This window comes from Alexandromys fortis, unplaced genomic scaffold (assembly GCF_014885135.2).
Source record: "Alexandromys fortis isolate MF-2015 unplaced genomic scaffold, M_Fortis_MF-2015_v1.1 scaffold_10, whole genome shotgun sequence".
NCBI classification, from domain to species: Eukaryota; Metazoa; Chordata; class Mammalia; order Rodentia; family Cricetidae; genus Alexandromys; species Alexandromys fortis.
The window spans coordinates 15,860,211-15,882,215 of NW_026067895.1; the positions used below are offsets into that span (position 1 = coordinate 15,860,211).

A 22,005-nucleotide genomic window follows, 5' to 3' on the forward strand; every position below is an offset into this window, starting at 1 on the left:
GGGGAAGAGACAGACATCTTTAATAAATAAATAAATAAATTTAAAAAAAAAGACTTCAAAAAAAAACTTACTCCAGAGTAACGCAGACAAAGTCTGTATTTGCAATGACCCAGGTGTTTTAACAAATATGAAATAATAAAATTATTATAAGTTCTCTTGAGTGCATAAAAATGAATGATCACCAATTATTCTTCATCTTCACAGAGGGCTTTGCTCTGGGATAGTGTAACTTTTCATTATAATTGACAACATAGTTTACAAACATGTCCCAGCTCAACCTTAGCCAATCCATCTTTGACTTCTCTATAAGCCTAGAAATGTTTGCTGAACGAGATGAGCAGTACAGGTATGGAACTTCACACTCGCCTGTATCCAAACTTTCTTGTCCGTGGTTAGTCATCAACCGAAGCAGTCACCCATAGGGTTCCTGCTGTCGTTCCATCTTCCTCTGAGTCACACCCAAAAAAGCCAATTGAATTGTCCGGGGCTCTGCTCCAACCCCGCCCCCCCCCCCTTACTAGACCAGTCTTTAAATCCCATGTCATGAAACTCAGTTTAGAGATTTGCTTACTCCTTTTTGAAATCCTGTTAGCAAAAATCCATAAATTGACAAGAGTAATAACATAACACTACCTTTACTCAAGAGCAACTGGTTATGAAATCCACTGTGTTTGGCTACTGTGTTAAGGCAACATGGATAGTATCTCTTATCCTAGTACAAATGATCTTCTTTGTTCATAGTGAGGAAAAGGAAGCCAAGACACACTCACTATCAAAGATGGAGTTGGTGATGAAAGAGCAGTTGAGTTACAGAGTGTGTTCCTATCTACTACAGTTGCTGTGTCTTGAGCCTACTTGCTTGTGTAATTTCCATAAGTGCATTGATGAACCACAGGGTTCAAAGAATTCTCAAGGCAATGCATGCATGTCTTAAGGATGTACATGGTGTGGAAGGGGCTGAGCAGAGCCTGGGTAACGGCTGGATTTCTAGCATAATCAGTTACTGTGTCAGGGCGTTACATTGTCTCATCTTTGATCCTTAATGTCCTTGTCTGGGAGCTGAAGGTCATCAGCCCTCTTCTACTCACTTAGATATTATGGAACATAAATTAAATAATATGCATATTAATTTTATAACCCAAGTATAAGTTGATATTAAATATCATTCTCTCACTCACAAAGTCTATAGTTGCATGGCCACATTTGCCTTCCAAAAATGTGACCAATGTGACCTCAAACATTCAAAGAAGCCTAAGATCAAGTGAGATTTAAAAAACAGGCTTTTTGAAAAGTAAGACTGGGTATTATCAGATTTTATGCTTCAGAGCTAAGAGAAGATATGCAAACAAAACCAACCTTTAAAATCCCTGTCTTATTTTGGTTAACATTGAAGCAAGCTCCTAATTAAAAAGTATTTCATCATTAGTTTGATGGTCCCTAGTATCTCATAATATTAAGATCTTTGAGAATCTTTGGATAGTCAAAATTAGCAAGCTATTATTCTAAGCTTGACAGGATTTTGTTAGTGAGAGTGTTAGCTGTGTCTGCAAAAGGGAATTAAGAATTTGAAAAGATTCTCTGGTAGCTGCTATTAATTTCCTATTTGTATTTCTTAGCAATCAATCCCCTTGCTTCTCTAGGTTAACCAGTTTGGGAGGTTTTATGAGGCAGAGCCTCAGACAGGCATTTAATAAGCCAGAGGACAATCATGCATCTTAGAAAGATAATTTACGCTCACAGATGATTCCAACGAGTAGGGGCATCTCAAGACTCTGCAACCTCTGAGGTCTCAAAAAGAACTGATTTTTTTCAGCGATCAGGTGGATAGTACAAACATGGGCTAGCCACATTAAATGACAGGCACTGACTGAAATGGACACTGGTGTTCCACAAAGGTTAGCCAAAGCACCCAAATTCAGACCTCTGTCAATCATTTTCCTGGTTAAAGCTAACATGCCTACGAACTCTATGGTCCCCAGTGGATTGAGGTTATAGTTTTCAAATTTCTAGATTTACAAAGTTAAAGTATCTGAGGACCAAGAACCCTAAAAAATCCTTCTCTTGTCCGTTATCTGACAAGAATTTGCCTGTGTGCCAACCCCATTTTGAGCTCCAAGTACACAGCACACAGCAAAGGAGAAACAAGTCTTGTTTCAGTGGGATCTGTCATGTTGTGGGGAAGACATGAGATCCAAATGGGAAGTGAAATATAAACCTCAAACCCTGATGGGCCCGAGGAAGGAAAGGACAGTGCTGCAAAGCCAAACAATGAGACCTATAACAGGACTCCAGCTCCGCTGTTCAGGCCTAACAATGTTGGGAAAGCCCCTAGAGATGGCAGTATTTTAAAGGACATTCTCAAAATGCCAATGTTTAGGTATCAAATGGTGTCCAGGTGAAAAGAAGAAACCTTCAGGCAAGCACATCCTGCCTTTACTTGCTTAATACAGTTGGAGAGATGGCCGAACAAACAAGTACCTAGAAGTGTATCCACAGAAACATGTACTACCAATGTAAAGAATCTGAAGGTTCTTGATAAGCTTTCTGATAGCACTCAAATTAAAGATGCTACATTCTTCCGGGAGGGGTGGGAATAAGGACATGAATCACTAGCAAATTGAGGGGCTGTTTCTTTAAAAACAAGAATGTGATTTAAGAGGGCCAGGCACAGGTTGATTTAAAAGGCAAGGCAAGGAGAGCCGAGTCTGAACAAGAGTAGTTTTAAAAATTATGTTGTTTCTCTTCATAATGCTAAAACAACAGCTGAAGTATGAATGGGAGTGACGGACGGGGCAGAGAGAAAAGCTGTCATTGGTGATTTAAAAACTCACTAGCAAGAGTTCACCTAGATGTTATTCAATAACCTCTAAGTCCATCTAGCTGAGAAATCTACTCTTGCCACAACAAATAAATGTATGGTTGAGTCATTTTCCATTCATCACGCTGGCAGTAACCCTTGGAACACTGTTCTAGCACATCCTGGGGCAGACAGTTACATGGCACAGGACCAGGAGTTAGCCCCAAAGGTAAGACAGGCCGCAGGAGGTACCACACACAAAGGCTCGCCTCCTCAGGGATGAGTAATGCTTTTGCTGTGCACTTTAGAATAAACATGCCAACAACATGGTGGCTCAGCTCTATTCACTTCTCTGCACACCTCGCTTGCCTATTTCCTCAGAGGAGTTCAGCCTTGACCCTTCTAATTTCTTCATTTCTTAATGTGTAGAATGTTCACCTGGGTTACTCTACACACTTAGAGTTATAGTATAGATGGAATATAGCTTACACTGGAAATAATTGACTATTTCTCAAATATTAGCGTGTTCAAAATTCGCGTGTTACAATTACTCAAAAACATGTAAATAAGTATCCAAAAGATCATATAAAATGCTTTCAAGTGCCTAAACTTTCCCTCTTTTAATCTATTATTATTTTTAAAGGATGTAGACTACACTCCTTAGCACTTAGCTATCAAAAAGAACTTATATTTTTATGCTAGGTATTCTCTACCAAAGGCCAAAACTATGAGTAGTGAAACACCCTGGGGCCTAAGCAATTTAATCAGGAGCAAAGATGATGAATTCAGGAAGCTTGAGTTATCCAAAGGTAAGCCATTCATGACTAAGTGGCCGTTTTACTCACTTCCCTCTCCATGAAGACCATCTCCAAAGTTCTGTCATTTAGTCCAATACTATTTGCTGTCCCATGAGTTAGTGATCGCTTAGTTTCTTTTATACTCAGTAAGAGAACAGAGGTCTCCTTGTTAAATTATGCTAAAACACAGAGAATACAAAGCCAGACAAATTATGCTTTTTAATGTCATATTTTCCTTCTTTGAAGAACAACAAAAATTTGCAGTACTGTTTTGAAGAAAAGAAAGATGACTACTTTTTGATCCAGGCTACAAATATTTTTAAAAGTCATAGCATGGTTTCTTTCACAATATCTCTAATGCTTTTGAGGTCCAGACCAAGAAACACAGCTCCTCCACATCAGTGGGGCTCAACTGCACCTCTACAACACCAGGCATTTTATGAATGACTCTGAGCAATGATACTCTGTGTCCTTCCATCTGCTCTGGGAGAAAAACTCCTTCCACACTACGAAGCTGAAAAAATGTTCTATTAGGTAGACTCCATTGCTGAGAATAAAGGCATAGCCCAGTGAATGGATCTGCCAGTCCCAAGCCGTCTTTTAATTATCCATGTGTCTTTGAGCTTACTTCTCGAAGCCTTGGTATTGTTAGACAGTTCCAAAATAAGAGAGTAGCAATTATCCATGATGAAGAACATGATTCACACTGAGTCCCATGCTCGAGCTTGCATGTTTCCTTATTTTCTCTCCTCCCACTGGCACAATGAGTCGCTGTTGCAGGCTTAGCAAAATAGTACCTGTAGCTTTCCAACACTTAAAGGGCTCCACTCCCGCAGCACAAGCCTCTAGTCCAGGCCATCTTTTCTTTCTTACTGTACTATACAAGGGTGTCCTTTGGTCACTAATGCTCTGAGAAAGTGTGTCCTGGGCAGACACAGTGTGCAGTTGTGCTTCCTGTCAGTGTGCGTGCCAGCCACCTGCAGACACAATACTATATGACCAACCTACCCTCTTCCTAATCTATAACAACAGCTCCCTAGGGACAAAATGAAGAATGCCCACTTTTCTTTCACGTCTGAAGTGTCCTTTTTCCTTCCACCTTAGTCCAGACTTAGAAGCACTGTCAAAATCATAATTTATTGATGAAGCTAGACCATTAGGATGATGCATTGTGTATCCAGAAAATGTTTTCCCCTTACACGATCTCATTATTCCTTGCATTAGATCTGGTGAGATCTTGATATTGCCGTACTACATCTGTTTCCTAAACAGCAAAAGTATCTTTTTACTTAGCGGTGGCAAATTTGTCATCACTGACATTCAAATGCAACTAACCAAATGAAACTGAATGGCAGCAAATGCAATGGTTTAGTGTAGAGGAAGAAACATGGTGTTGCTTCTACAGAGCAGGTATGGGCTGGAAGGGAGAAAATGAAACTGAAGCCTGACATCAGAACCTCACATCTGTTTGAGAAACGGTACAGTCCTAGGGAAACGATCACGTAAACTACTTACTTATGCTTTGGCCGCACATAAGGAACTCCGCCTTTATGGATAAGCTAATCAGTTACATCTGTCTCCCGGCAAGCACGATGGAGCTTGGGTTGCATTTGTGATCTTTAGGCTGGCAGAGGTCACTGACAGTACTGTTTTTGATGCAAGTCCTGTAGGCCTGGACTGAAATGCCACTGCTATCTTCGCTCTGCTAACTGGACCCAGCTTCGTTATCACAATCAAAAGGAACTCAGAAACTTTCGTGGGTTCCCAGCACCAACCTGTGCTCCACATGCCTCCCCATGTGCTAGCAGCCGTGACTGAACATGACTGAATGCATGTTCCTGGGCACACTTCTTTATTGCTGCTGGGCTGTATTACTTCCTCATTTCTGCCTCTCTTCCTTCCCACTTAGGCCTAATAACCAAATGCAGCACTCGTAATGAAAATGTTTACTTTCCTTATGGGTAACTTCCTTGTGTTATTAATATCCCTAAACCTCTGGGGAGACTTGCCCTACCTATTCTGTTCTAACACGCTGTCTGTCCACTGGGTACATTGTGATATTTGTGCAAAGGGGAGAGAAACAAGCTCCTCCTCATTGACCCTGAATGTAAGGAGATGGTTTTTGACCCAAAAGCATTTGCAATTATATTAGCTATTTTCATTGCTTACAAAAAGTGTAATACTGATTGATTCTCATCCGAGAAGATAACAACTGAATTCCTACGGTGAACAGACTCCTATTGGAGACCATTACCAGCACGGTGAGGAGTTTCAACTGAGAACTGGAAGTAAGAAAAATGTAGAGCTAGCCACAGGGCTAGCCATGACATATAAGCACAGGGAACAGGGATTCTTATATCCCCCAAGGTCCTTTGCTGCAGGAGTCCTCTCATCTGCCAGCGGTTGCCCACATCTGTTCTTCCAGACCAAACTGTCTGGAAAGAGGGCTGAGATGTTGATTTGCTTTCTCTGCTTTCGTTGAAACCTCCTTGGAAAGCAGTTCCCAGCCTGAGCTCGAGCTGTTTGCCTTAAAAGGATAAAATATCTGTAAGGGGGGGAAAAAAGCTAGCTGGCTGCAGAGGCGTCTCATACCAAAAAAATGCTACAAGCCCTACCCTGCTCTTCCAAGAGGGGCTTCTCTTTGTTTCACCTCCATTAATTTCAAATCTCACAGTATCAGGTGGGACTCAGGGAAATAGTCTCTCCTGCCAGCAAGGCTCCTGCCCCCAGCAAAAGTGGAAAACAGACTTAGGGTGATGGCTGACCCTAATATGTATCTGATGACTGGCCAGGACTTGTGGCTGGCTGGAAAAAGGAAACAGGTTTACCAGTTGGATGGAGCTGTTGCTGCTTTTGTGTGGCCAGGACTACAGTAGGCAAGCTCAGCATCAGAGAGAAGGGGGCAGTCCAGCTGTGATGAATAACACACAGCTGGAGCTGCCTCATCCCACTAGAATGGGAAGGAATCTGTAGCATAAGGAGCCAGGTGGGCTAATGAAAAGATTCTCGAATTGGAATGAAGATGGGAGTCATCTCTGGACTAAAACCTGTAACTCCGTCATAAGCCCAACCCCAGAGAGACTGAATCAATCTTGTTCGGGGTCCCCAGCAAAGATATGTTTAAAATCTCCCTCAGCAGTTTTCTAATGGGCAACCACGGCTGAGAAGAAATGGGCTATGGGGAACACTGCATACTTACTTGTGAGCACAAACAATATGACATTACACGCTTTTACATTCTAACACACACACAAAATAAAACCATCACTGCTTTTGCAAGCTAGCAAAGATTTTAGCCCATAGAGGTATACAACTCTTTAGACTTCGCCTAGTCCTCTATTTGCTATCATACACACACAAAACCTGTCCTGTCATCTGCTCATCACAGTGGCCCCCAAGTTTTGTTTCCCACTGGGACTACCACAGGAAACCTTTGAAAAACTCTGATTTCAATTCATTTATGGTTAAACTTAGGCGATGAGATTTTTAAAGTTCCCGGGTGATTCTAATGTGCAGTCGTGTTTGGGGAAAAGCCTTACCTAATTTCTTTGAGTTCTCCCAAGTTTTTTCTGTTTCCTCTTTGATCATGGGTGAACAGACACTTTCTCCAGAACAGCCCGTATGTTATTCTGAGGGCCTGCAGTTACCCAGTCCCTGTAGGCTTTGGGGTAGTGTAAGATCCTAGTGGTTGCTGAGAAAGGCTCCAGCGGCTCACACTCTGGTTCAGTTTCTTACTAAGTATCTTCTCTTGAGCATAAGAGTTACTTTCTAGGAGTCTAGGTGTTCTATTCTTCAGGCTGGGAAATGGGAATAATCTAGAATATTCCTCACAGGGGTATTGAAATCCATGATTCAGGGAAGGGGAGGACAACTCAGTGGATGACGCACTTGCAGGGAGAGCATGAGGACCTCAGTTTGAATCCCGGCATCCACTGAGTGCAGAGACAAATGTTCAGCCCCAACTGTGAGCCACAGGCTCACTGATAGTCTGTTTCTAATAATAATAATAATAATAATAGCAGCAGAAATGAAAAATATCAATTTAGGAAGACACAACATCAATTCAATAACTGGTTTCTATTCATGCTTATGCTGTGAGCACCTTCACACAGTGTGCACGTTCACACACACACACACACCACACCACACACACATACACACAAGGAAAAAATACATGATGAATTTAAGCAGAGGGAAGATAATCTGTCACAGAGTTAGTGTCCCATGAAAACTAGCAGGGGTTGGTAATGATGATGATGGCGATGATGATGATGAGGAGGAGGAGGGGCAGTATGACTCTTGACCTGCTCGTTCAGAGCAGCTGCATGCTGACATACCGCCCCTTCTTTCCTTCTCCGAGACCTGCAGACAGAATAGCAGTCCCTCCATGACATTACATTAAGTGATGCTTCAAATGGAAAATAGAAACCATTCAAAATAGGCATTGGTCTGAAGAAGAACATCTGTATGATTTTCTAACAATATCTCAAGGAGGGCAAGGTTTCAGGTGTGGTCCTCAGCAGTTTTTGTCCACAGAGGATCCCTTATTGCAAACTCTGCTCGAGGACTGGGGCATATTTATATGTCCAGAAAGTATATTCGCTACTTTCAAACTTCTGAAGAACACAGCACAGCTTCAACCATGCTTCCTGCCCCACTCTACTCCTGCTTTTTTAATGTGAACAAACTATGATCATAAAATTTCACTCCCAAGCAAGACACTTCTAGGAGTGCACCACGCTTAGTCCCACCTTGTGCTAAACATCTGTGTCATTGTGCAGCTGCAGTTTCTGTGCTATGGTGGATATTTCTATGTTGGTTTGGGAAGGGGAGCGCTCCCCTGATCTTACCAAGAAAACTGTACTTAGAGAGTTCAAGCAGGCTGTACGGATTTAATTTCCCCCAAAATAAAAATCTTTAAGGAGATAGCAAGGAAGGCAATCACTACAAAGGATGGGGGGAGGGTCTGGAAGTGCTGTCAGAAAGCTGCGCATGAGGAAGTAGCTAGGGACTGTCACAGGAGGGGTGGCAAAGAACACCAGCTCAACAATTCAGATTAGGATTCGAAATGCCACAGATGTGATTGCATAATAAGCTGTTGAGCGTGCTGGTAAGTGCTGCTTTCAGCATGGGAGCATGTGTCACATTGTCTGGTGTTCTCAGTGCCAGGAGGGTTCAAGTCAGAGGGCCTGGGACGCTAGCAGCAATTCCAGTTCCTTGGGATGGGCGGCCGCACTTATGGTAGAGATAGCAGAAAGAGCAGCAGCCTGGTGTTCAAATATGGTTGCTAGGATACCATGGAGACCCTCCATTGCTAGGCAGACAGGGGAAAAAAAACATGCGCCCATATGCCTTATAACCTGCAAACGGCAACAATGGAAACATCGTGTGTGTCTTATTCTACCCTTTCCTAACAGAAATCCAAACCAATGCTAATGAAACATTAAATTGTGAGAACTTGGAAATGCACCCCAGTAGAGCAAGAAAAAAATGATCATTTATATTCTCAGGCAGTCCCTAGAGCTACTCTATTTAAGGTTTGTCAGTATTTTCATTACATGTCCCATTTAGGGGCAGGCAACTTGACTGTACTTGCAAACACCCTAACAGGATATTTAGCAGCATGAGCCCATGTAATATCATAAAGCCTGTGTCCACTTCTGTTTCACTTCACAGGCTGCAATGTCAAATTAATGCTCAGACTTAAATTGGACACTATTATAATAACCCCATGGAAGAAGGAAAGATGAGTTTCCATAACTAACAAGATTGCATTCTCACCTCTAGCCCTCTGACCAGGTATGTGAGGAAGCTGCAGAGCTGGCCTCAGGTAGATAACTAAACCATTTTCAGCAGTACTCGGAAAGGTGTTTGGTTTCTTTAAGACTAGGCTTTGGTTTCTTCAAGGGTCTTCATCGTCTGCTTTTTTGGTTAGGTTGAATATTCTTCTCTAGTTAGTATAGTTGTGGGAGGTTAGGATCACACTCTGGTGTTCAGAGCTTCACCACTAACTAGGCCTGGTGAAACACACACACACACACACACGCACACATGCACGCACATGATTCTTGATTATTCTGAAAACAAGCCTAAGTTCCTCTTCCTCCACTTTATAAAATCATAGAAACCGAGCTTTAGTTCCCTCCACGGCCCTCCGGGAAAGCCTCTGACTGCCACCTTTGTCCAGATGTGTCCCCTCTCTGCTGATGGCCTGAGCTGTCACGCCCACATCCCTACCCCCTCCCTTCACACTATGAAGTGCTCAAATCATGGCCATGGCTGTCTTACAAGGACTACAGTACAAAAACCTGTACTTCTGGGGTGTTTTTGATACCAGGCAGTTCAGCAGGAGCCAGAGAATCCACCAAACTGTTTTAGGAACTTCTCTGCATTTCTCCTTTCCCAAGTCTGTAAAATATTTACTCGGATAATATTGCGGGGACCCTTGCTAACTCTACAATGGCAAGGCTTATATGTGCCTTACAAGATTTTCCACATGGGAGGTATCACTTACAAGTGTTGAACTGACTTGTAAAGCATATTAGAAATTGGGTACCTTCACAGAAATCTATGTCTTAATATTAGGCTATGTATAATCGCACTAGAATCCCACCATTTCCATGACTTCCTTCGGAATTAAACACATAGCATTTAGGGAGATACTCTTTCTCTTGGAATACAATATCAAGATTTAGAAGATCACATAGGATCTTTTAAATTTTAATTCCTACCTAAAAATAGGAAGATACGTTTCTCTTTCATCTCCAATTCTTCCAAAGCATTTCCCAATCACAAAGTGAAACAGAACAGAAGATGTCATCATTCTCTGAAGTGAAGCCACCTCGGGGATGAACGCAACCGCTTTACAAAAACACACAGACATTAACAAGTTTTGATAGGATATCAAGTTGAGGTTGTCCAACTGAAATGACACGGAAGGCTATGACAGCAAAACAGAAAAGACTTGAGACCAGCGAGTGCATCTTTAGGAATGAGATGTCATGAAAATTATTTTAGGAGTTCACGTGACCCATCAGGTAGCCTGGTCTCACAGGCTGGATGACTGCGTTTGTTTGCTTGTTTCATTGTTCGGGAGCTCTTGCTCTTGTATTTTGGGACACAGAATCTAGTGGTTTTTACATTCTTAAAGAGTTGATTGGCAGCAGTGTAATACAGCTTCCAATTTTCTACACCAGTCCTTCCCACATCCATAAATAACCTAAGAATGGTCTAAAGGTTACATCTATACAGGCTGTGAAAGACCAACACCCCCCCTCACCCCTTCCACCTCACAGGTGCAACAGAAGTGTCCTCCCCTGGGGTAGAATCCAACAGAGGCTTTCTTCCAACTCTCACCTTAGAGAGGAAAATCCAAATGAAAAACTGTTAAGTTGATAAAAATTATGGGGCTACTTGAAATCCCGTACTGCTTTTTATCCTCAAATGATCTATAGTTACAAAGGAAAAAGAGAAGTTTTAAAATATTGCAAGTCTCAAAAGGCAGCCTCAGCAAGGGAACATCAGAAGACATTTTCCAGCCATCAGATAATTGAACGGAGCGTCAGTCGGTCATTCTCTACCTCTACTGGAAAGGTACCCAAAACGAAGAGGAATGTGCAGCTGAACTCAATCCCAGTCTACTTACATAGTTTCACTTCAGCCTTAACTTAATCTGTAGGAACGTGATTAAATTTAAGTTCCTCTAAAGATTAAAGATACAAACACTTGTTGCCAGTAAGTCAGAATAATGAAAAGCTTCAAACAAAACACACTGAAATGCAAAGAAAATGTTCTCAAGTGACACATCTTCATAGTTCTATGTGGAACCACCTTGCACAGACCCTCAAATGGCACAGGAGAATAACTGTTTTGCATACAATATACTTCTTTTCCCCTAAGAAAGGTACACTACCACTCAAGGCAATTTTTATTCTGGTTTCCTTTATGTAAGTGTGAAAAAATGAACAGATGTTTTTCCAAAATTATTTAAACTTGGAAGACATTTTATCACTTTCTCCAATATAATCCTTCAGAATTACAAAACTCACATGGCAATACCACCTTAACAATGGAGTCCTTAAAGTTATCAAATAAGGACCAGAGGGCAAAGCATGTTCAAAGGATGCAATGTTTGTCCTGCAGGGATACTACAAAGGATGTGCTTTCTTCTTGTTATTTTCCACTGTAGACTTTTACAGAAACCACCAGCGTCCTGTGTCAAATGCCAAGAGTCAAGAGTCGTCTAAATGCCCCCACATTCTGCAGTTCATTCCTGCTGCCTGGACTTCTTTAGATGTTCTCAAATAAAATGCTTAACTGGAGCTATCAGCTGGTTAGATCATACTGCATCTAAAAGCCTATTAAAATGATCTTTTTCTAAGAGCAGAGTTTGTTCCGGGTTACTCCAAAGTTCGGAAATACTAAAATGACAAGCCTATACACTGTTTAAAGACACAAAGAGCCGTCTCTGAGTTATATTTTCATTATGCAAAAACTTGGCCCAGGAGAGATGGTCATGTACCTTGTTAGCTGAAACAAGCGAGCATGCCAGCGACTGCAAATTCATTTACCTTAGAAAGCTGCAATGATTCAGATCGGTCCGGTTTCTGAGGCAAATTGAAATCCTCTGATCTATTATGGTAACTTGGTAATGTTGGAATCTCAGAAATATATATATCTCTATCAACTCTCCCCTACCCCGACACAATTCAAACTCCTTCAACTAAGTCCGCAAGTGATTCAAGGGAGCCACCATGTATAGACTGGGCTAGTGAGTTTTCAAAAAGTGTACGCAGTATATACTCATGACCCCTCCCATCTCCATATAAATGGAGATAACCAAACATTCACTTTCTCCTCTTATGAATTCCCTGTGTTTATGAAGTAAAGGTTTCCCAGGGGCCTTCTGTTATTATGTAACACGTGTCGTCCAGCCGTGTTATGTAGTTAAGAGCAGGACAACAGAATCCTCTGCTTTACCAATTATGTCATTACTATTAATTAAAATGCCATTCAGATGGTGTTCTGGTTCTGTTGCCGTCCTGTCCCTGCTGCTCCCTCTCCATATGGACTCTGGGGCTGAGTGTTGTGTAACAAGTTTCATTCAGCGTTCCCATCCAAGTTATGAGTCCTCCTGACATCAGAACTACATTGCTCCCTAAAATGCTAGAGCAGCAGCAGGGTGGCCTCAAACCTGAGCGTGAGGCACAGCATGGTCCACCGGGGAAGAAACGTGTGCTTGGCCACACTGTCCCTGAGAATACACGAACCCTCTAGGGAAACGTTCACTAGTAATCACGTGAGAATTCTTTTAGAAAAACAATATTCTCTCTCGGATATTATGAAAACAATTTTTTTAAAAGAATCAACAGACTACGCTTCCATTTATGGATTGTAAATGTCATCCCACTCAGGAAATTAAAAAAAATCTTCTGTTTTCTATGGATATTGACTTATTCTTTTACACTTCGGTGGTGATAGAACATCAGGTTTGAACGGTACCAGCGTCAAGTGCCGGCGGCAGGAAGAAAAATCCAGGAGAGCCACGAGAGCGTGGAAAGTCAGGGAAATATCAACGCATTTCATTTCAGTCTGATGAGCCTGCAGTTTGGATTTTCCGGCTGGCCAGGTTGGCTGGGGCTTTGGGGGAGATGGGGTTCTGATTCCTCCATTCAACAGTCACTCACACACACGGTCAGACACACACCTGGGGCGCGTCCAAACTCTATGTACAGTAGGTGGCATATATCAACGTATATGTATATTTTAAAAATACCTTGGCATCTGACAAAGACACGAAGGCAACGGATGTGCAGGGAGAGTCTGGCCCTGAGAAACGTGCACAGCCCCTCAAGAAGTGCGGTGAAAATGAGACATTTCTGAGGATGAGGACAGACATGGCAAGCGGGAGGGGCAGGGGCCGACAGACAATACAGAGACCCGCAGCTCCCCACCGCCAGGGCGCCACATGGACCCGGGCGCGTAACCCCGCTTACTGTGGGCTCTTGGGGTAGAAGGGCAGGGTCACGTGGCTGAGATCCTGGATGTCGAAGGCGGTGGGCTCCGCGGAGATTGCCTGGCGCTTGGTGCGCGGTTCACCCTGCAAGGTGCTGGCGCTCTGCTTCTGCGCCTGCTGGGTGGCGGGCCGGATCACCGAGCGGTACTTGTCCAGTTCGTTCTGCAGCTTCTGGATCAGTTCGTCCTTCTGATCCAACTCCAGCTCCAGCTCATCGATGAGAGCATCCCGCTGCCTCAGCTCCTCGATCTTCTCCTGGAGCGCGTACTGTAAATCCCGCAGGGTGCCCATGCTCCTCCGGGCTGCCGGGGGCTCCTTCCTGCCGCTGCTCCGCGTCTTGAGGCTTCCTCCCCTCTCGGATCAACTTTCCCTAAAGTCGCCGCTGCCTCTCGAGTGCAAAAGCTTCCTTCGACTTGAGACCAAAGCCAAACCTGGCTTCTGAGCATGCCCAGTCCGCCGCTCCAGCCACAGAGAGTTTCAGTGTGCAGATTCCACTTCTCCGGGTTTAGGGATGAGCAAAACAGGTCCAGCCCAGGATGAACCTGAAAGGCGGTGGGCGCCGCGGTGCCCGGGGGAGCAGAACCTGGAGGCGCTGTGATCAACGGGTGGGAGGGAGGGCACTGGGCTCGGAGGAGGCGGTTGCTCGGCTAGGGTCACCAGCGCCGGGTGCCAAAGGAAGCCAGCGATGTGTGTGGGGAGCCTGATAAAGCTCGGGGGCGCTGGGGCTGTGCGGGCGGAGCGAGGCTGGAGCGCTACTTTGGAGGTGGAGAGGTGGGAGGGAGAGGACCCGGAGCAAACTGGAGAGGCATCAGCCGGCTCCGGCTCCAGAATGTGGGGCTAGGTTCCTGTCGACCAAGGAAGGCAGAGCAGACTGTGCATGCTAACAGCTCTGACTTGAGGGATTGTGACCGCAGCCTCCCAGAGGAAAGCGGTGTGGCTGAGGTCTGGCATCCCCCACGCCACCTTTCCCACCGGGAGCGCCTCACACAGGTGTCTAACGCTTGTAAAGAAACTTGCCTCTCCTAAGGTGAAGCTACGGCTCCTGGGAGGGATTCCCCAGGCATCTAGGTGCCTTTAGAGAAGGTTAGGGGTGGGGTATCTGACGGCCCCCACCCAAGCTTTCCACTCTCCTAGTCCCCCCCCCCCTTTCCTGCACCGGTCAAACTCAGAACAATGAATTCTTCTAGGAGCAAAGGCCAAACCCCAAAGGAATTTGGACCAGAGAAGGCCTCTCAGCGGCTCCGGGTCCCTCCCATTTGTGCTAGCATCGGTTAGGGAATGGTTCACTAGAGGCCTGGCTTCTTCCATTTGCTGGATTTGGTGAAGTGGGTGGGGGCTTAGAACCACAACAGAGGTTCCAAAACATTCTTACTGAAAAGGAGCCATACCTTTCAAATGTTACTTCCGTGGCAGCCCAGCAGTGAATGGGGAATCTTTGCCAACTTTGGAGAAGAGGTAAAATTGAAAACGGTGGGAAAACTACAGGAGCTGTAATTGCGCTGTTCCACCCACTACAGACTCACTCTACCCAACCACTTTGGCAGCAGGGACCTCACAGTGTGGGCTAAAATGCTGGCAAGGAGGTGGCATTCTTTGGGTCCAAGAGTTGGACTCTCATCTTGGGAACACTTATTTAGAACGCCCAAAATATTTACCTAGTGCTTACGTAAGTGTCTAATAGTTAACTAAACCTTCATTAGTTCTTTCAAATTTATAGTTTTTTTTTTTAATTTGGGAGCTTTAATTACTGTTCTTCGACACTCTGTATTACAGTTCTCAAGGCTCTATCTGTCCAACGTTTATCACATAAACAAAATAGATGGCGAATACATTAAAACTAAGTTGCAGGGCACAACTACTGCCTGGAATCTCAGATTAGCCAAGAGCACAAAGACACAAATCTATCTATTAAAAAAGTTGCTCACTTATTCCCTTAAACACACAACTTTCTGTAGCTGAGCATTTAAAAAGCACAAAAAAGAAAGCCTAGCCATTGTCATATTAACAATCTCTTCTTTCTTCTTTCCTCCCTCCCCCCCCCCATCTTAATTCCAAGTATGCTCCTTGGTAATTTGTAATTGGAGGTGCAGTGAAAAGGCTGCAACCCTACACATTTTCCACAGACTCTGATCTACTCCTCTCTACAGATGACGTTATGTTCATTCTTTCAGGAAACTCTGAAGTACATTCGCTTCAGAATGCGATATAAACAGCGCACGGGTCGCGAAACATTTCCAAAAGATAGCAGTAAATAAGAGTTCTGAATTACTGCTGTTTTCCTTAAAAGTCAGCCGAGCGGAAGTGCATTGACTCCATGACTGATGGCATCCTTGAACATCCTTCTCATCTGGGACAGTTTCCTCTTCCCAGGCAAAGGGCCAGAATTCTAGTTAACCTGTGGGAACTCTCTACTTCCCTGGGAAAATAGTTCATGCTGGTTTTTTTTATAGATTTATTTTGGAGTCTATAAAGCCAGGACTTTACATTTGAAAATGTATCACAAACAATGGATAAGAAACTTTGTTCTCAGTCTCTCTTGAGGCTTAAATGAGGTGACTTAATGTCTCTCAGCAGAAGATAGGAAACATACTGCCTTACTTGTAAAAAACCTCATCTACAAGGAAAAGAAGGGAAGAAAAAAGTAATAAAATTATTCCCTACCCCACAAAAAGTGTGTTTAAAACAGCACTTAAGCCATAAGTTTTCGGGATTTTTATCAAAGTGAGATTGTTCAGTGCTAAACTGAATACTTTTCTTAAGGGAGAGAACTACTACCTACAAACTATAGCCTGGATGCCTGTCATCGTATCATTTAAAATGAAATGCTCAAAGTTCAAAAAGTGTTTCATGATGGATCTGACTTTAAGAATCAGGGATTTGCAGCAAAAAATGTAGGGAAAGTGGGCGGTTGAAAAGAACATTGAAAGGGTCTCAAGGCACAAAATATATTGTCATATTGACATTTATTACAGAGAATATTGCCTTTCTCCAAAGACCTTTATAACGTTGTGTGAAACTTAGATTTCTGTTTTTTTTTCTTTAATTAATAAAATCATGATAAATATTATACATTCATTTTTTGAGGGGCTGCACATCCCATGGTACACACGTTACACTCAAGTGATGGAGAACTCACAGGTGCCAATTCTCCCCTTCCACCACATGAGTCCTGTGAATCTGAACTCAATTCCTCAGGTTTGACATGTGCCTTTAGCAACTAAATCACCTTGCTGGCCTCCTAGATAGATGTTTTAAATAATTTTTTCAAGCATGTTTTTGACTGATTGTTTAGCTTGTAAGAGACAAGGTTTATTTTGGGGGAGGGGGTATGGTTCTTGACCAATGCTGAAAATAAATTTTATTTGAAAAACCAAGGTCAGAAAATTAATTTCCATAGGCAAATTATTTTCACTCTGCGTCCATGGTAAACTTTTAAAAATATGTATTTTTAAAATAATGGTTCTTTGTGTGTGTGCTTGTCAGTAGGCACACCTGAATGCAGGCATTCTCAGTGGTCAGAAGTTGCCCAGTCTCCTGAAGTTGGAGTCATAGGTAGTTGTGAGCTGACCTATATAGGTGTCTCTTTTGGCTTATTGCCTTTATAAAAAAAAAAAAAACAACTAACATTGGTTTCCTATTAATTACACACAATAATTTGAGCACCTACTATTTGATTCACTCATAGAATTAAATTAGTCTTATGATTGTACTTGGGGGGGGGAGATTTGATTATAAAGAATCGACATTTAGGGGCTAGGGAGATGACCCAGAGGTTAAGTTCAGTGGCTGCTCTTCCAGGGGAGATGGGTTCAATTTTTAGCACCCACAAGGTCACTTGAGATGATCTGAGGCCCTCTTCTATTCTCCATGGGCACCAGGCACATACACAGTACACACACACACACACACACACACACAGAACACCCTGTGTACAAAATAAAATGAAATTAAAATATAATCTTAAGTGTATATTTAAATAGCTATAAGTATCAAGTCTAGTGGTTGATTCATTTTAAAATCATGTTACTTGGCAGGGTAAGTTCTGCATGGAAAAGGAAAGAAAAAGCATTGATGATAAAAAACTTCCTCCGGTGACTTGGAAAGCTATAGTGCACTGTGCTGAAATTGCTGATGTGCTTAGCACTTAATACTGAATTAGTGTCATGCCTGATATTAGCTGAAATGTATCCTCAGTGGATGGCCAAAATGGTGGTAAGTTATTGTTGGACCTTAGGCTAGAGCTGTCTTTATTAAAATCTAGGCACCAACAGAATGAACGCTCTTTATGTACTCATTAGGAAGCCGTACATTTCTAATGCCAGAAGGAGAAGATTTTAAGAAGAGAAAGACTGTATTCTTCACAAATGTAAAATTTTAACACGCATAAAACATAATTCAAAATACTTTATTAAGTCAGGTGCATACTTGTAATCCCAGCACATGGCAGATAGGCACAAGCATCTTTTGTTCAGAACTAACCTGGGCTACATAATGAAATGATCTCCAAAACGGGGCTTCATTCACAGAAATACCTTTTATAATTTTTTCAAATTTCTTTTTTTTTTCTTTCTGTGCGTGAGTGTTTTGCCTGCATGTCTATATGAGTACCACCTGCGTGCCCAGTGCCCACAGAGGTCTAAAAAGGGCATCAGATCCTTTGGAACCGAGGCTATGATGGTTGTGAACCACAGTGTAGGAACTGAGAACCAACCCGAATCCTCTGCAAGAGCAGCAAGTGCCCAAAACCTCTGAGTCATCTCTCCATCCACTGTTTGCAGCATCCAACTGTCTCCCATTCACAATTAATGAATTACACTTCCTCCATTCCACTGCAGCGGTTCTGGCGTATGAAATCTACATAGTTTCCTAATTTAAGGCACCAAGATTTTCCACAAAATATTCTAAAATATTTGCTGTTAGTCCCTAGTGGGCAGTGCCCACGCGTGGTGCCCCGAGGGCCTGTTATCTTACCGGAAAGTCCGAAGTTTAAATTGTGCATTTCATCAGATATCCCCGCGGGATGTAGTGCTTTGTAAATATTAGTGAGCTTTGTCTGTTTTGTTCTTTAAAAAAGACTTTTAGTTGTCCAAATTAGAAGCTGTTAGAAATATGTTTAAAATATTATAATTTTGAAAACGCTGGGATTTGTTGTCTCAAAAAGTAACATGCCAGGAATTCGAAAACAAAGGGAAACAGTTTTTCACAGTATGATGTATCTCTAAATTATGTCATGCAGATGAATAAACATGCCATGTGCTCTTAAATCTTGAGGAAGTGAGATTGGTATCGTATGGCCTGGGAAAGCGTAACTCTGGGATCCACATTTTCCCTTTGGTCGTTGTCTTAGTATTAAATAGTCCTGGTCAGCTGGTAAGAACTGGTTATCCTTCCCCTTGATGCTTTGTCAGCCTAAATTTAAAGAAAATCTACTCTTTACTAGTGAACCCATTGCCGGTATTAAGGTGAGAAAATACTGAAGATGGACAACAGGAAATAAAGCAGGCCAGTGAATCAGCATTTGATCAGTAAGTAAAGCGACTGCATTAAGCCGAGAGGATTTTCTGTAGCTGTGAAAAGGGGAATACTTAGGAGGGAAGTCCAAGCTATTTTCACTCTCATTAATTTAACAGGTAGGCAAGCGTCCCTTCACTTCAGATTAAGGAAACGTTTGTACTGTGACTTGCATACAATCATCTCAGATGCATGTTCATAAATTTATCTTTCTATTGAGAGGAAAATGACTCACTAACTAAGCCGCTAAAATAAATGGACGTCATTCATTTCAGAGCCAAGATTGATACTTGATGCTTATAAGAGCATCACTCTTGGAACAGGGTGGAAGCCCTGGGCTGCATCTCATGAGATGTGTAAATTTGCAACGTATCTTAACCAGCTATAAAATTACCAATTACCTTCCTTAACAACACATTTAGAAAATATTCAATAATTCCTTTCTGGTCTAGTTGGTATCTTGAAGACTTTATTTGGCAAAGTACGGACATTTAATCTGGTACATGAAGAATGCTTTAAATATTAGTGTCTCCAGTGTGCAAGACATATGTGTAAATAACTACTAAAGTCAGTGTTAGAAATGGCTCTGTCATAAAATTACTCCCCAGACAAGCATGGAGATCTGAGTTTGGATCCCCAACATCTCGAGCCAATGTCATGGAAGCTGGGCAGGCCTGTCATCCCTGCACTGGGGAGGTGGGAACAGGGGTATCCTTGGAGCTTGATAGCCAATTGATCTTGCACAATCTTTATCTTATCTATGAGTTTAATTTTTGAGACACAGTGTCTTAAAAAAATAAGGTGGTGGACAAAAGAGACCAACAGTCCTTGTCGAATTCTAGCCTCCACATTCAAGTGTATGCACCCACACATAGCCGTGAACATAGACACACGTGTATACACACAGGCACCTGTGTATTCTTCCTCTCAAACATAAAGAACACCCCAAACAGCAATATGCATTCCTAACTTCGGTGTACCAAAAGAATAAAGATAAAATCAAGACTTTTACACTCTTGTATTTTCACAATATGTTCAGTGTCTGTCTTGAATCATTTCATTATGCAAGAAAGTTTTTCCTCAAAGATCAGACTTATGGAGCTAATGTGGAAAATACATCCAAGTTTTCCACTGAAGATAATGCAGTCAGTCAAACCCCAGTCTTCCTTCGAACTGTGTGGATGCTGACTACCCATTCGTTTTAAGTGGAAATAATGACAGGCGAAGCTTGAAAACACTTTACTCCCGGGATGATAAAAGTATTGCTTCTTGCTAGAAAAATAGAGAACTTTGAGAAATGTGCCTATTTTCAACTTTGCACTGGTAAGAACTTGCCTCTGTGGGCAACAGGCCTCACAGAAGGTGGGCCAGTGCCCAATGTAACAGGATGCTGTGTTCACTCTATGCTTTCATTTATGGAATTCTAAGTTCACACACAGGCAGCACACCATACACACACACACACACACACACACACACACACACAGTCACAAAGCCAGGAGATTGAAGCAGAAGGATCCAGAGTTCAGTGTCAGTTCATTCTTGGCTAAACACATTCTCAAATTTAAGACAAAAATGGTATCAGCATCTGCTGCGATTGACCACCCCACCACTCCCCCCCCCATCTTTAGAAAAAGGGGGTCTTCAATCTTTATCAATGCTGTTTATCATGAATTTTAATCTAGAATAAGCATCAAGATTGTTAAATATACCATCCTAATTTGTATTCTGGAGAAAACCAAAGTCAAGGAACTTAGAAATCTCACCCAAATCAAGTCTGGAACTCATTCCCCAATTCTCAGCACAGTGAGTTTTAAGTTTTGCTTTTTTTTTAAATATTTATTTATTTATTTATTAAAGATTTCTGCCTCCTCCCCACCACCGCCTCCCAGTTCCCTCCAACCAACTTCCCCTCCCTCATCAGCCCTAAGAGCAGTCAGGATTCCCTACCCTGTGGGAAGTCCATTGCTTTTTAAAGAAAGCAGTGAATTGTATTTAATTACACACTTATTCCCATTTCTTGCAAATAATATTAGTGATGATCTTGGTGAAACTCAAAATAATTAATACCTTAAATATTATTTGAGCTAGGCTGACCTGGAACCCACTGTGTCGACAAGACTTCTCTCAGACACTTGATCCTCTTGTCTCCACTTTCTCAGTGCTCAGATTACAAGCATGGGTCACTACAGCAGGCTTGAATGTGGTATTTTTTTCAGCTAGATGAACTGTGATACATTCATCAAAGATGTTCTTACTTAAAATATTTTACAAAACTATTTATATTATTTTATGCATTTCTGTACATTATTTTATCACATTTACATGCAAAGTGTCTCTTTTATCTTTATTATTGATTTTGGTACCCCTAAATTATCATTAATGCTATATGGGTGACTAATAACCATCTTTTGGTGCTATATAAAAGCAAATTATACTCTTTCATCACATTTATTTATTAATGTTTAGGCTTACCATACAAAATAATGGGCTTAATGATAGTAATTTTATAACTATGTATAATTCATTATGGTTTTTTTACCCATTCCCTGCACTTACTACTGTCCTCCATGCTGACTGTTCCTCTGTGTCTGGTTCTATCCTTTCTGATGTAGTCCAGCTTTCTGATTTCTTGTCTCATGTATTCCATTACTCTATTTCTACCAACGACCATAATAACTCTTCCTCCACTCTATGTGTGATCTGCTTCCTAGATTCATATTCTCTCTCTTTCTATTTATATATTTCATACACAAATACAATCATGTGTTAGCACATTTGAAATATATATATATATATATATATTCTCTCTCATACTCACATACAAGCACCTGTGAGCACATCTGAAATGTGTGTGTGTGTGTGTGTGTGTGTGTGTGTGTGTG

General features: G+C 42.1%; 1 protein-coding gene across 2 annotated transcripts in view; it reads right to left on the reverse strand.

The window, feature by feature from the left end:
* The window catches only part of Prkg1 (protein kinase cGMP-dependent 1), a 1,099,611-nt gene that overhangs the window by 1,011,325 nt on the left and 66,281 nt on the right, over positions 1 to 22,005 (reverse strand). The window contains exon 1 of one of the 2 annotated variants that reach the window (XM_050158348.1): positions 13,590 to 14,761. The exons of the other annotated variant lie outside the window; for it this stretch is intronic. Coding sequence (XP_050014305.1) covers positions 13,590 to 13,900 — 311 coding nt within the window. The 5' untranslated portion in view covers positions 13,901 to 14,761. Of the gene's footprint in view, positions 1 to 13,589; positions 14,762 to 22,005 lie in introns of those variants that run through there. 2 annotated transcript variants of the gene reach the window in all.